The sequence below is a fragment of the Clupea harengus genome, chromosome 9, assembly GCF_900700415.2.
Source record: "Clupea harengus chromosome 9, Ch_v2.0.2, whole genome shotgun sequence".
NCBI classification, from domain to species: Eukaryota; Metazoa; Chordata; class Actinopteri; order Clupeiformes; family Clupeidae; genus Clupea; species Clupea harengus.
The window spans coordinates 12,417,412-12,429,441 of NC_045160.1; the positions used below are offsets into that span (position 1 = coordinate 12,417,412).

Consider the following 12,030-nt stretch of genomic DNA (forward strand, 5'->3'; position numbering starts at 1 on the left):
AGAACATCAACGTGGAAATCAATCTCAAGGCAAAGGAAACGTTCTCTGAAAAACCCTCTGTCGTTGTAAGCATGTTGTCATAAATTTCAAACACTGGGAATGGTCACTGCAAAACCACGTTATTACCCCTAGTGTTTATTGTTATGTCCCCCAGCCCTCTGCCTCACCCCAAGTAATCAGACCTCTAAGGCGTTTTCTTGACAGCGGGTATGGGATGATTTGTAGACCGCAGCAAGATTACAACTGGCCAGGCTTTCCTTCAGTGTTCATTACGCTGGTGTGGGCAGAGAGTGTTCGGGTTGAATGAAATGGCCTTTGGAGAATGTCATGGCCTGTGTAACCACTGTGATCACGGTGCAACCACTGACTATAGATTAGTTGCGTGAACCATTCACCCCAGGAAGACCCAAGTTCAGCTCAATCCCTGTCCCGATGAAAATCATTAAGAGTTGAGTTTACCACCCCAATTAGCCGGAACGCAGGGTGAACTCCTGCGTATGATTGGAGACCTCAAAGCTTTTTCTTCTTTTTCTTCATCTCCTGCTGGATTACAACATACAGGATGCACTGTTTAGATACAGCTCCACACATAAGACACTGCATAATCTCAAAGACAAGAACCACTTGATAACAACCCTGATAACTTAGTTCTGCAGCAGTGTACTCCAGAGTGAGTCACTCAGTGAGAAAGCACAAGCTGCCTAATGAAACCACCTGTTGTGGTTGGAATTGTCAGTACATTATTGATGCAGTGAATGAGATTGTGCTATATAACACATCCATGGTTATTGCAAATACATGTTTTAGTAACATAGGCAATGGTTTATGTAAACATTTAGGAGAAGGGTCCCTTTTTCTAGAGAATGTCGAAAAAACCCTGACATTTACTCATCACTGGAATACTCTGGCTTAATGTTTCAAGATGACTACACATGGTAGATGCTAGGATACATTGGCATGATGTTACATTTTAGAGGCTTAATCCATTCAATACTGAAAGACATCTAACATTTTGGTTCACATTATTACATCTAACATTATGCTTCATCTGTATTTATGCATCATTACTAATGCAAAGACAACACATCACATTATAAGCTTAAATCAGTATATGTCTGTTATAAGCTATATATATAAATATATTCTTGTGAAATAAATAAATAAATGCATGTCTGAATAGCTGTATGCCAGTTCCTGAGCTCAGCGTATAGTGTGTATTCGGCTGGGGAACTTTGCAGCACTTCTCTGCAGCAGTCTCAATTATGTAAGCAGTGCCTGGCTTTGCCGAGGGGGGTGACAGCATAATAAGCAATGGCTCCAGAATGGAAACACTGGCAGTGGGACCCACCCAGGCTTGGGCAGTACCCAGAGGTGGACAAAGCACAACTGTATTACTTCAGTCAACGTATATGGGCAAACTCCAATACAAGTGAAAGCTCAGTCAGGTTTTTAGTACTTGCTTTTAAAAATACTTAAAGAGGACATTATGCTTTTCTGCCCCCCTCCCTTTCCTTTAGTGTGTTATATAGCTTTTTGTGCATGTAAACCATCTGCAATGTTACAAGGCCAAAATACACACCTCCTTAGAATTCCAGCCCTTGTCCTTTATTACAAGATGACACAATCTCATAACACAATCCTTATTGCCCGCCTAGCTGTCCAATCAGGGCACACTGGGCTCATCGGGGATGGGAGGTGGGGTTTAAAGATACAGGAGCTCTAACAGAGCGTTTTAGACAGAGGGTGAATAGAGATGTACAGTATGAGAACAAATATGTGTTTCTGGAACATTGAAGCATGTAAATCTATTCTAGTAGACCCCCAAAAGCTTCTTTCAGTATCCAAAAGCACATTTTCTTTTGAATGTAAACGCATTGTGTGTGTGTGTGTGTGTGTGTGGAGGACCTCAGCCCGACACAGAGAGCAGGGGAGAGGTTACAGCGTGATAATAAATTACACCAAAACGTTTAAAAGTACAGATAAAAAAAAACAATACTACGGTCAGAATTGGGTAATGGCATAGGTAGACTTTATTGAAATGTTTTGTTTGAGATTTTTTTTTGCATGTAGCATCCAGTGGTGGATCATGTTTTTAGGTGTTCAATGCCGATTATGGGAGTAAAAACCAGGTTCGGGGGTATCAGCCCCCCCCTGGGAAATGATTTACAGTTATAGTATTTAAATGCTGACTTTTCAAACGTTTCATGACATAAAAGGAACAAGTGGTTTTTGCGTTGCTGTTTGTTTTGATCCAGGTGTTTTCTTAACCTGCCCATTTTTTTTACTAAAGTAAGAGTGTACAACTAAACAAGTTAATTATGAAAGTCCTGAGTCCTAAGTGGTGTATGGTTGGAATAAAATTGTTTTCTTTTAAAGCTGTGCCTGTTTGTATGATGATTTAGATGTAAAGAGCTCTTGGAATGGCGGCCAATCAATATGCATTAAACCAATTGTCTATTTGGAATGCTTATAGTTATAGTCATAGTTAAGGTATTTAGCAGAAGCTTTGTCCAAAGCCACTTACAAAATATTAGATGAAAATAGAACAAAAACAGCCACGAGAAAGTTAAGCCATGAGCATACTGCTATTTAACTGACGGTTTTTGCACAGAATCAGCACAGCATGAAAACACTAAACAGCAAGAAAAAAAAAAGTGCCTAGTGACCCAAAGAGGCTAGGACTGGCCATGATGACCGTCTTTAATAATTTAGCCCCAGGGCCTGTTTTTGTACCAATTCCTACTAATAGTAGTTTGTTTTATTTGACCAAATTAAAACATATATCTCTAAAAGTACTTTAGTAAGTAAAGTTAATTCTGCATCCATAAAAATCCATTAAAAGTAATTTGACCAACATAGCATAAAACTGCAACTACTACAAGCACAGACTTTTAAAAATGTTTATCTGGAATTAAACACATTTTTTAACACCTCGGCATGCTTTCTCAGGTTGGAAGGCAGTGTTTGTGCATGGTAGATAGAGCAAACATTTAAAACCATATGAATCTCTCTTCATTTAAAATATTTAAGATATGGGCATGGGTGTTCTGGTTAGAAATAATCATCTTTATCTGATGTAGCCATAATTAAAAAAATTACAGCAAGCACTTTGAACTTGACTGTGCCAAAAACATCGTATCTTAGAAAAGAAAGAAAATGTATCTGCTGACTTCAAAGCTGTGCTTCAAAGTAACAAGTTACAGGAACCTTCATACAAATGTAGAGTAGTCAAAAGTACAAAATTTGTCTTTCAAATGTAGAAGAGTAGAAGTCATCAGTTCCCCAAAAAAATAAAACCCAAGTTAAGTACAGATACTCAAAAATGTACTTAAGTACAGCACTCAAGTAAATGTTCTTCATTACTGTCCACCCCTGGTGGTATCAGGAGAGAATCCAGGCTGAGCAGTCACCTTCTGGGGCAGGTCCACTCAGCCAGGGAATCCCACAAGCCCACAGCGGAGTGACAGAGAACCTAACAACACTGCAGCACCTGCAGTAACACCTGGGTCTCCCATGGCAACAGTGACATCACCGGGATGTTGACCTTGGAGTTACAAAATGAAAGAAGGATGCTGCAGTACTGTGACTGAGGAGCAGAACTCGGTGAAATATGTGTTAAAACCAAAACCTTTTTTCAGCCCAGCTTATTTAGCTCAGAGCCTTTAAAAAAGGGAGAAGCAGGTCCCATGAGTTTTCCTTTACCAAATGAGGGCATGCTGAGGTTGCCTGGCAATTTGCTGGACATCACACAGCTCAAGAGAAGCTGAGCTCTCCACCCATCCCAGCTGTTTGAAGGTTTAAAGCCTTTCTCCTGTGGTCTAATTGTTGGAGAGCATCCAAAAGGCAAAGTGTGGACTGTGCCATATGATGGGAGAGCTGCTGTGTGTAATGAGAATAGCATAGAGGGCTCTCTGCATTAAGAGCTCTCCTCCCCCTGCCTTTCTAGCTTTAGGGGAATAGTGTGTCCTTGTCCACACGGAGTGTCACACATTGGCCAACTTCCACCGCACTATAGGAAACCTCTCCAGTGCACCGTCAGCAAGATTTCCACTGTGAGGGGATTCATTGTGCGGAGAGGACATGACTTAGAGAGCGAGAAGGGAAATAAACACAGTGAGATACAGAGCAGGGCGATTTGGAGGGAGAAAAAGAAAGGGAAAAAGGAGAAAGGGATTAAGAAATGGAGGGGAGGTAAATAATGATAACAGCAAGAAACGTTGATGGAGGAAAGAGGTTGAAAAAGACATTAACAACCAGGGAGAGATGATGATGCAATTGTAAGATATTCAAAAATGTGTGTTCTAAAATCTCAGCAGGAATCCAAATATGAATACAAACAACAACACAAAGTCTAAAACTCACACAGCAGCCTGTTGTTGGTCATATTTGCTACAAGCAGCCAAAATCAAGTGAACCTCATTATGTTTTATTCACATTATTTACTGAGGATCTAACACAACCCACAATAGAGCGGGTACCACCACAAAAACTGACATAAGACCCACAGTATGCTGGAAGTCACTGTGAGCCAGTGTGGACTATGGGATGTTTATGTCAGACCTGGGGGGTATTCCGAGTATGTAGTGTAGTGGCAGACCTGGGCAAGTAACCAAGTAGGTGGTAAACCCCCTAATAGAAGAGCCCCATGGCCTTTGGATTCTGTGTGTAACTGTGAGAAACACAACAGCTCAGGCATGAGAAGGACACTTCTGCAGCAGCACTGGAGCATGCAGCAATTCACTAAAGGTCACATTCAGACCATTACGCACATGCATGCACTCTCTCACACCCTTGCTACACACACACACACACACACACACACACACACACACACACACAGACACACACACACACACACACACACACACACACACACACACACACACACACACACACACACACACAGAGCTCATTTGTGAGGGACTAGAAATTAAGCACCCCCTGCATTACTCTTTTATTGTACATTCTCAGAAACTGTGCGGGAAGACAAAATACAAATGACTTAGGTGACAAAGGGAATATTGCAACACAAAAATACAAGTATAAAATTAAAGGGGGGTGAGGGGTGGGTAGGGGGGGTGCATGGCTGGCAGGTTGCCAAGAAGCCGAGCTGTGCACCCGCAGGATTCACTGGGGTGCCTTAGAGATGTAAGTGCCTACCCTAGCAAACAAGTCAGCAATCTGCTGTGTTGCATAACCAGGACTTAACACTGGCAGAACCCATTTCCATTTATTTGGTTCTTCTGATCCCCCTTCCCTGCCATCCCCTCCCCTCCCCACCATCACAGCACCACCCAGTCGAAATCCATTCCTCAGCCTCAAGGATGAAGGAACAGCTTAGGAGTCTGAGCACCTTAATAATCCGCTTAATTAAAGAAAAAAAAATCTAATTTCACTCATGGCATGAAAACAAGATCAGGAACCGAGACGGTTACATCCACTGTTATTAGCCTGTCATTTAGATTTGAGCTCAAGGTCGTTTTTTTCAGAAAGATATCAAATCAGGTAACACACTACAGCAAGTAAAAACTCTGTCTGTAGAACAACAGTAAGTTGAGATCCAAGCTGCCTGAATATGCCGGTAGCACAGAGGCACGACAAAAGGAAGGGGGTGCAGAGAAGCAAACAGAACCTGCTGAAACATGATCAGTCATCCTGCGCGCCCAGTATCACCTGAATCCCCACTCGTCAGATGGCAATACTGGAGCATCTTGTCCTCGGCCCCATAACGGCCTGCATCTACCTCCATAATGAGGCCAGCCAGACAGACAAAAACAAAAACAGAAAACATTCCAGTGGGTCGCCCTGCATCTCTGCTGTTTCATAACCCCAATTATGCAGCCTGAGGACTAGGACAGAATGTGTGTGTGTGTGGGGAGGGGGGGTGGGAGTGGGCAGGTGGACTCAAAACACAAGGGGATGAAAACGAGGGGACCGTCACTAGTTTGGTTGGTCGCAGGGGGGTCAGTGGAGTGCGTGGTGAAGGGAGAGGTGACATAATGATGCCGCATACCGGCGGCACAGTGGCGTCTCCAGTGCAGAGAAAGCAGGAAAAAGCGTCCGGAAGTTTCCACTGTTACACAACACGTATCGCAATGCATGCAGCAGCAAGGGAGGCTCGGCTCGACACAACAGGAGAAACTTTCGGAGAGTTTATTTTGTCCCACGTCAGTTGAGAATCTTCACTGGAATCAAAATGACTTTAGAAACAAGAGAGTGTATGGCTCAAGTACACAGGATAAACAAGACTGTTTATTTCACAAGCCTGCCAAGCCACTCTTCATCTCCTAGGTTCATACATCCAAATGAGGATGATGATGTTTAGCGTGAACTCATGTAATAAACAGTCTTGCATTCTGTGAAACAGTTTTAAGGCCAAAAGGTACATTAACGCTACATAAAAAAGAAACTCGCTTAAAGCATTTGGGTTTGGAAACATCAACATTTTCTATTAAATTTCTGTGACCACACACACCCACACACAAATGCATGCTGACACACACTCACACATACACACACTCACACACACATTCACACTCAATGCTATACAAAGACTGTAATGAACTTTAATTGTTTTTCTTTCGGCTTTGAGCCATTGTCAACAGAGAAATATACACATTTTCAGAGGTGGTGAGGACGGTTCAGGTCTGTCAGGTGAAACATTGAACCTCTTGCAGTACCTGACACAATGACTTGATATCATAAACAGGCATCCTTCATGTACCTTAACTTAGATTATTATTCTCATTTTGTATTATTATCCAAATCAATAGTTTATTTTTGTTTTAAAGACATGCGTACCACTTTCATTTCAGTACCAGAATCATTCCCAAGAAAGTGTTTTATATTTTTATGAAGTAATAGTCACAAATCTGTACCAGATTCATATCCCCCAGCTCCGCTACTCTACAATCAAACCCAGAAGAAAATCGTATTTTCATTTTAAAAAAAAAGTAAAATGACAAAAAAGCACTTTCCATACAGTACATTAAAACTGACAAATCGACTTCTGGTCTTACATACAAACATTCAGGCAAAAAAAAAAAAAAAACTTAAAGGGAAGAAAGAGACAGAGAAAGAGAGAGAGAAAGAGAGAGAGAGAGAGAGAGAGAGAGAGAGAGAGAGTGATAGAGAGAGAGATAGAGAGAGCGAGAAAGAGAGACGCTCAAATGAAATCCCAGAACCCAAAGAAAGTCAGTGATGTGGGAAGAAGCAGGAGGATATACGCTTCGTTTGTGAAAGCAAGTTACAGGCCAATCCTTCCCTAAAAGTCCTTTGGGCCTGGAGTACCATTCACGTCCCCAGTGAGGTCCTTCATGTCTCCGTGATGTCATCTCTCTGCGCCTCTATGCTGGCCTTTCGTGGCCTGGCCACCTCACACACCCTGAGGGTGGCAATCACAGGAGGGGTATTTTCTCACAACCTCCACACGAGGGGCCCACCTCCCCCTGATGGACAGAAAGAGGAAGGGGTACAAAGAGGTAGGAAGAGAAAGAGAGTAGGAGAGAGGCTGGAAGAGACAGAGAGGGACAGAGAGGATGGGGTGGTGGTGGTGGGTGGAGGTGGTGTGCTCCAGTTGGGGGTTAGCGGTTGTTCTTGGCCGCCTCTTTGGCCGCCAGGATGAGCGGAGTGAGACTGGATAGCGGCTTGGCCACCTTCAGGAACTGGTGCTGAGAGAGGGGATGGAAGGGAAAACATCGTTCAGAGAGTCTAACTTTCACATTCTTTCCTGAACCTCGTTCTGCATTGCGGAGGGATAAAGAGTTGAAGTTTGCTTTATAAATGTTAGGCAACCTCCTGAGAACCAACACATAAACTTGTATCCTCTGTAGTTGACATTTGTTTTTCATGCATACCCTCTTACTCTTTTGAGCTATTCTGTTCATTTTTCTTGGTTCCCAGGAGGATATGACTTGGTCGGAGCCATATGAGAACACCACTTTGAGTTTCAGAGAATACAAAGTAATGGCCAATTGTGAAATTATTCCCCTAGAAGGACTGTATGCACTTCCGTTAACCACAAGCTCTACCACTCCACCCACTCAACCACCCTCACTCTCTCTTCACCTACTGTTGTCAAGGCCATTACATTTTCTCACAAAAACCAGCACACCTTTGTACACCACAGCTATCCAGACTCTCACCTGAAGAATGTCAGCTTGCAGTGATTTCATAAGCCTTGCCTATTCTTCCCTCGTCTTCCGAAGGGCTGACTCACCATGGAGTTATAAAACTTTACTGATCAGACAGATGTGGCGTTCAGCCTCTCTCTGTGCTGCTCTTTGTGTTCCTAAAGCAGAACTAAGCCCTCCTTCCCACAAATGTCCTTGCTTTATCTGATGTCTCCTGTGTGGGAGGGTAAGTGCTGGGTAGGAGCTGCAGCCTCATAGTAACACACTGATAGCACTCAGACCAAACCAGCAGGGAGAGGTGTACATTAACATCTTATCAGCCGGGTTATAAATCCTGACAAATGTTTTAAAGTAGGACTATGGGTATTTTATTGCTTCCGCTCTCCTCATCCACCCAGCTGGCCTAGAGACACCTTGTCCTGATTAGGTTTCTGACAGCTCAACATATATCAACCATGAAAGGCTAAATATCAAGGCTGTAGGCTTAAGACATGAAATTAAAAACATACACTTGCAAATTTGAAGCAAAGTTATATTAAAAAGACGCTTCAACCAGTTCACACACACATACACACACCTGTAAAAGCTCCTTAGCAGAGCCTCTCTTTTCCACGTCCATCTCCAGACAGCGGTTCAGGAAGTCTCTGAACACCGCCGACAGCTTCTCTGGGTTCTGCAGTTCTGGGGTGCCATTGGTTGCTATGAGATACAGCGCCTGGAAGAAAACAACGGCGCAGACCGGAGAGTTAAAGCTGACTCCTGCACTTGAATACCTCAGAGACAAACCGGATTAGGTGGAATCCCTTCTTTTTTCTCGAATAATGCTTCGATCTAGCTGATCTAGCATGCTAACATCTATAGCCTAACCATCTCCTAAATATGTCAGTGCTACAGGTATAATCAGCACCAAACTCTACGCTCCCCTGACCCAAGCCCAGTCTCACCCTGAGCGGGTTCTCGTTGAGATAGGGCGGCTCCCCCTCAATCATCTCGATGGCCATGATGCCCAGGGACCAGATGTCCACCTTGGGCCCGTAGGCCTTCCGCGTCACCACCTCCGGGGCCATCCAGTAGGGCGTGCCCACCATAGTGCTGCGCTTGCTCTGCTCAGGGGTGATCTGGGCGCAGAAGCCAAAATCAGCTGGAGAGGCAGAGGGAGGAGAGGAGAGGTGAGGAGAGGAAAAAGGAGAAGAGAAGAGAAAAAGAGATGCAAGAAGAGAGAAGGGAAGGGAGGGCAGGAGAAGAGAGATAGAGAGGAAGAAAAGATACAGAAACACATGAGTTAATGTTTAAGGATTTGTTTTTAACAAGAATAATCATGTCACTGGTTTTCAGATTATCAATATCCTATAACTTTCTCAATGTGCAAATGCAACACAAGAATTAAATCTCAATCACAAACTGATGCCACTCAGAAGCATTGTGTAAATGAAGCACTTACTCCCTCTGCTGGTGATAAGTAGGAATTACAATAGCATCACATCAGTAGTCACAGTAACTTGTGAGACTCAAGGCTATGTGCTTACAACTCCCATTTCAACGTGGACACAAGAAGTCTTTTTCAAACAAGTGACTATGACTAACATCTACAGAGGCTCCTTCAACACTAATTCAGCTGTGCTGTGCTGATGAGGAAGCAGGAGGACATGCACACATCAACTCACTGAGCTTGACTGAGCCGTCCATTCCCAGGAGGATGTTGTCACTCTTGATGTCCCTGTGGATCACTTGGCTAAGGTGCAGGAACTCCAGGGCCTGAAGACACTGCAGAGAGAGCAGAGGAAAACATGGGCTCAGATGGAGGTAAGCACCTCAGACCTCAGTATGAAGACATGGGCATCCAGTCCAGTACGAGTGGACACTTGAAGTCAGACCCAGAATTGTTGTGGTGTTGTGCGTCATTAAAAGCCTATCTGTTCATTGCCAGGCTGTTTGTCATTAAAAGCCTTTGCATTTGACCGTAGAGATGAGGAATTGACAGCGATAATCCTCTCTGGCAGGTCAGTGTTCTTTATACAGATAAGATGAGGGATTGGGACTGACTTGTGTTTGGGCCTGGGTCTCTGCACAGCTGGCTAGTTATTGTAGTGTGTAATGTGATCTGTGCTGATGTAATGGTGTTCCCTCACTCACCTCACGGCACACGGCGGCGATCTGTGCCTCGTCCATGCACGTCTCCGTTACCACGTCGGTCAGCGAGCCTCCGGCCAGATACTCCATCACCACCCACAATTCATCACCCACCAGGTAACTACGGAAACCAGACAACCGCAATCACACATGCAGCCATGCCAGGGCAAGCGCAGGCGGTAGCTATGGCAACTAGACAACCCAGCATCATCAGGTTACATTGCTGAAGGAAATGTGTGTAACTATAGACAGCAGAGTGTAAACACAAACATAAAAAAGGATTGCAACATATTGGCCAGGGTGAGGCACGTTGCTATAGAAACAGGAGACAGTAGGTCCCAGCAGACCACGTACATCATACCGCCAGCCACCCGCCCCTCCAACCACCTCCATAGAAAACAACATAACCTCACAGACACCAGATCCATCTAATAAGCTATAAAAGCCATCACATCACTCAGAAATATTACCCGTTGTCAAGCAATTACGACCATGTTTATATGGTTCACATCAGAGTGGTGCAGCCATCAGAGTTTAAGACTTAGTCACTGGAGAAGATAGTCAGAATGACTCCCAGGGTAATTGCATCGGTTAACCCTCTAATTAACCTGGCTGGTCCATTGTAAGTGGTAGTTGCTTGTATGAAGCGCACCTGTCCAGGTAATTGACAATGTTGGGGTTCTTGTTTTCCCTCATGACCAGGATCTCATTGATGATCAGCTCCTTCTTGGGCTGCTGTTGGAGGTTCATCTGTTTGATGGCCACCTGCAGAGAGATAAATGTATATGAGAACACATGAACACAGCCAACTCTCCTCTCCTCAGTTATGCTTTTAATTATAGAAGAACGTCCTGTACAAAATACCTTGATTCCTAACCACAGCATACCCCAGTATCTACCAAGGCTGACTCCGGTTTCTAACTGTCTGTTTGAAAATATTTAGAATTATGGAAATGAGGGACACTAAATTTCTTTGAATCTCCACAGGCCACAGGCCACTGGGCTCTGTTTCTGAGCTGGCAAGGCTGCAGGTCTGAGACCTGCCTGCCTAACCAGGTGCCTTTCCCAGAGCCTCTCTGCCTAACCAGGTGCCTTTCCCAGAGCCTCTCAAGTGAAAGCAGATCCAGCTCTGAGCTCCATCACACAACAAGAACAATGGCAGCAGCAGGGGGCAGTCCAGCCTACAGGTCCCGATGCAGTTTAGGATTAAAACACACATCAGAGTGCAGAACGTTAACTCCCTACTGGCTGGCTAGGGTTTATCAAGCTAACTCCTCTAGCGGGCAGGCCTCAATGTGATGGTCATCAATAATGCACAGATCCAGGGGCTGAGAAGGCTTAGCGTGACAGTCATGTTGTCTCTCTCCAGTCTGTCTGGGTGGCCAGAGGGCACTGGTGTGTAAAGACTGGAGGAAGGCCCTGACAGGGTAATGGGAACAACCATGAATGTGATACTCTGTTTCTACACTCACTGCATTGGCTGCCACTCTCAGTGCTAGAAACATCTCTCCTCCTGACATCCCAGCTCATCTCATGGAAGTGTTCCTCTCTTGTGTTCTCCATATGAAATCCAGGACATCTTAAACCGGAATGTCCCCAGGAATATGCTAAGACAAACTCCTTCAGAGTACAGGGCATTTTGATTGGCTGGACCTCAATTGCTGGCACTCTTCCTGGCCACCCGAGGGCATTATGGAGTCTTGATACCAAGCAATCTGAACAGTTTCTCCTAATTCTATTAATCTGTTCTAAGTAGATGGCCTTGCTT

General features: G+C 44.2%; 1 protein-coding gene across 4 annotated transcripts in view; it reads right to left on the reverse strand.

Annotated features, from left to right (window-relative positions):
- Window positions 1-6,138: 6,138 nt before the first annotated feature.
- Window positions 6,139-12,030, reverse strand: part of pak1 (p21 protein (Cdc42/Rac)-activated kinase 1) — a 43,548-nt gene continuing 37,656 nt past the window's right edge. For all 4 annotated transcript variants that reach the window (XM_031573482.2, XM_031573484.2, XM_012836226.3 and 1 more), the window contains 6 exons: window positions 10,915-11,027; window positions 10,266-10,383; window positions 9,797-9,896; window positions 9,077-9,273; window positions 8,710-8,847; window positions 6,139-7,670 (listed from right to left, as the gene is read on the reverse strand). In XM_031573482.2, the coding sequence (XP_031429342.1) occupies window positions 7,584-7,670; window positions 8,710-8,847; window positions 9,077-9,273; window positions 9,797-9,896; window positions 10,266-10,383; window positions 10,915-11,027 (753 nt within the window). In that variant the 3' untranslated portion in view covers window positions 6,139-7,583. The remainder of the gene's footprint in view (window positions 7,671-8,709; window positions 8,848-9,076; window positions 9,274-9,796; window positions 9,897-10,265; window positions 10,384-10,914; window positions 11,028-12,030) is intronic.